This window comes from Octopus bimaculoides, unplaced genomic scaffold (genome assembly GCF_001194135.2).
Source record: "Octopus bimaculoides isolate UCB-OBI-ISO-001 unplaced genomic scaffold, ASM119413v2 Scaffold_72283, whole genome shotgun sequence".
NCBI lineage: Eukaryota > Metazoa > Mollusca > Cephalopoda > Octopoda > Octopodidae > Octopus > Octopus bimaculoides.
Genome location: NW_026318897.1, coordinates 1 through 2,220, shown reverse-complemented (window position 1 = coordinate 2,220; position 2,220 = coordinate 1). Strand labels below are relative to the sequence as shown.

The 2,220-nt window shown below is 35.6% G+C and overlaps 1 protein-coding gene across 1 annotated transcript; it reads left to right on the top strand.

Moving 5' to 3' along the window:
• Positions 1-1,209: 1,209 nt before the first annotated feature.
• On the top strand, positions 1,210-2,028 carry LOC106877718 (uncharacterized). The gene has a single exon (XM_014926677.1). The coding sequence runs from the start codon at positions 1,210-1,212 to the stop codon at positions 2,026-2,028; it is 819 nt and encodes a 272-aa protein (XP_014782163.1).
• Positions 2,029-2,220: the final 192 nt, after the last annotated feature.

Genomic DNA, 2,220 nt, shown 5'->3' with positions numbered 1-2,220 from the left:
GCGGGCTGCTAATATATCAATATTGTCACAAGGGAAGTTGGAATGTTTTTGGCGAAAATTAGGGCCTTATTTAGAAGAATAGGGTATAGGCTGGAGTAGTATTGATCAATGTCGATTTGTATATATTCAAAGGTGTGCTTCGGGCGTAGAGAATTGAACCACTGGATAGCTTGACTGGTTTTGGTCCAAAGTTTCAATGTAGATGTGGTGGAAAGTTGGGGCCTTGTCGCTAAAGGTGTGTGGAGCTGCATATTGTCATCGTGAATGTTAATTGTTTGCAGATTCTTATTCGGCTTCTTACTCGTGATTGCTACTCAAAGATTTCTGAATGTCTCACTATACCACTCGCTGTTTAAAGCACAACTATGTTCCAGGAAATCAAGGAAAATAACACCCTTGTCTACCCCAAAAATTTACCAATGTTACATAAGGACCCCAAATTAAAGGAAATTTTACACACACATAAAATCACAACCGAAATCACGAAAAAAGATCCTCACTAAGGCAAAATTATTTTCCAAAATAACAGATGCAAAAGTGAAAAAATGTGGTCGACCAAATTGCGCAACATGCCCAAACATTCTAGAAGGATCAGAATTCCTTTTCAAAGAAGGACAAAAATTCAAAATCAAATCTGACTGTACTTGTGCTTCAGAAAATCTGATTTATGTCATAAGATGCTCGGGCTGCCACCAAAACTACATAGGGTCCACGGGATTATCGCTCAGACGTAGATGCACTCTGCATCGACAGCAGATTGCATTTCCAGAATACAGAATGATACCCTTTGCAAATAGGTTAGAATTATGATCTGTGTGTTTTATAGGCCCAAGTATCATAAATGTTATGCCTTGCAATTTTATTATGATAGTTTTAGGCATTAAATTGATTTTAAATTATTTCATGCTATTTTTGTTACTGAATTGTAACACATGTTCAATTTTATAATTTCAATGTTATATATTGCTTAACTTTGATATTGTAAATAACAATCAATTTAGTACACTTCAAATGTTAAAGAACAATAAATAATTTAATATCGAAATACAACTGAAGATTTTGATTATTGAAATAAACTGGAACGACATTTACTGATTGTTACGTTTGAATGACGTAATCACGTGAGAAATGTTTTTGATTTTCGTCGCTTGACACTACACTATACTTTCTAAACAAATGAGTTACGTTTAATTTCGCAGAAGAACGACCATGGATTTTGCAGATGTTGCTAGAAGATTAAACTCTGTACATGAAATGGAAAGACGGCAAAAGAAAGTCCGTAATTATTTTCGAGAAGGTCACCATAGTTTTCAACCTGAAGATCGTAAGGCTGTGGTTAACTGGATGATAGCATGCGCAAATAATTTCAACGCTCCTCTGGAAGTTCTCCACCTATCAGTTGTATTATTTGACTTATTCCTGTCTTCTAGAAACTCACCACCGATTTCAAGCGAAAAACTGCAATGTGTTGGAGCAACATGTCTTAAAGTCGCTTTTGACACGATATTTCTTCGTACAACAGATGAGGGTTTGAATATTACTCTTATGACTGCTGCAGTCGACCCAGAGTCTCCAGAGGAGGAGCTTCATAGGATGCACATGTCGGTTGCTGAATGTTTTCATGGTAGGATGTTTTTTATGACTCCCTATATCTTCATTTCGTATTACCAGGTTATTCTCAAAGTAAAACCTCGTCACGATTTGTTTCATTTCATGAACTATTTAGCGGAACTAGTGCTATATGATGACTTTCTCTCCGTAAGAAATTACTTTAGACCAAGTCTTATTGCGGCAGCTAATCTTTATACGGGGTTAATTGCCTTTCACTTCTGTAACGCATGGATTCGGGACTTGTCAGATCTGACAGGGTATACTGGACAAGAGGAAGACTTGCGAGTTGTTCATGAACGCATGAAATTGTTATTATTATCAGCTTCTCTTGAACACAGGAAACATGCAACACAGGCAAGATACAGCACTCAAAGGAACCACAAAGTGAGCACTATGGATTATTCAGACGTTTATTAAAATTTTAAAACATTTGTGGTCTTTTTCTCTTAGGCTTTCACTTTTCAATTCCTTCAATTTTGTTACAGCTGATTTCAAATTTGGTGTATTGATGTTGTTATGCATGCTAATTATGGAATTTTGGTTTTTGAATTTTCGATTAAAAAAATGTATTAATTGTTTACATGAGCTGAACAATATTATTACAATTTA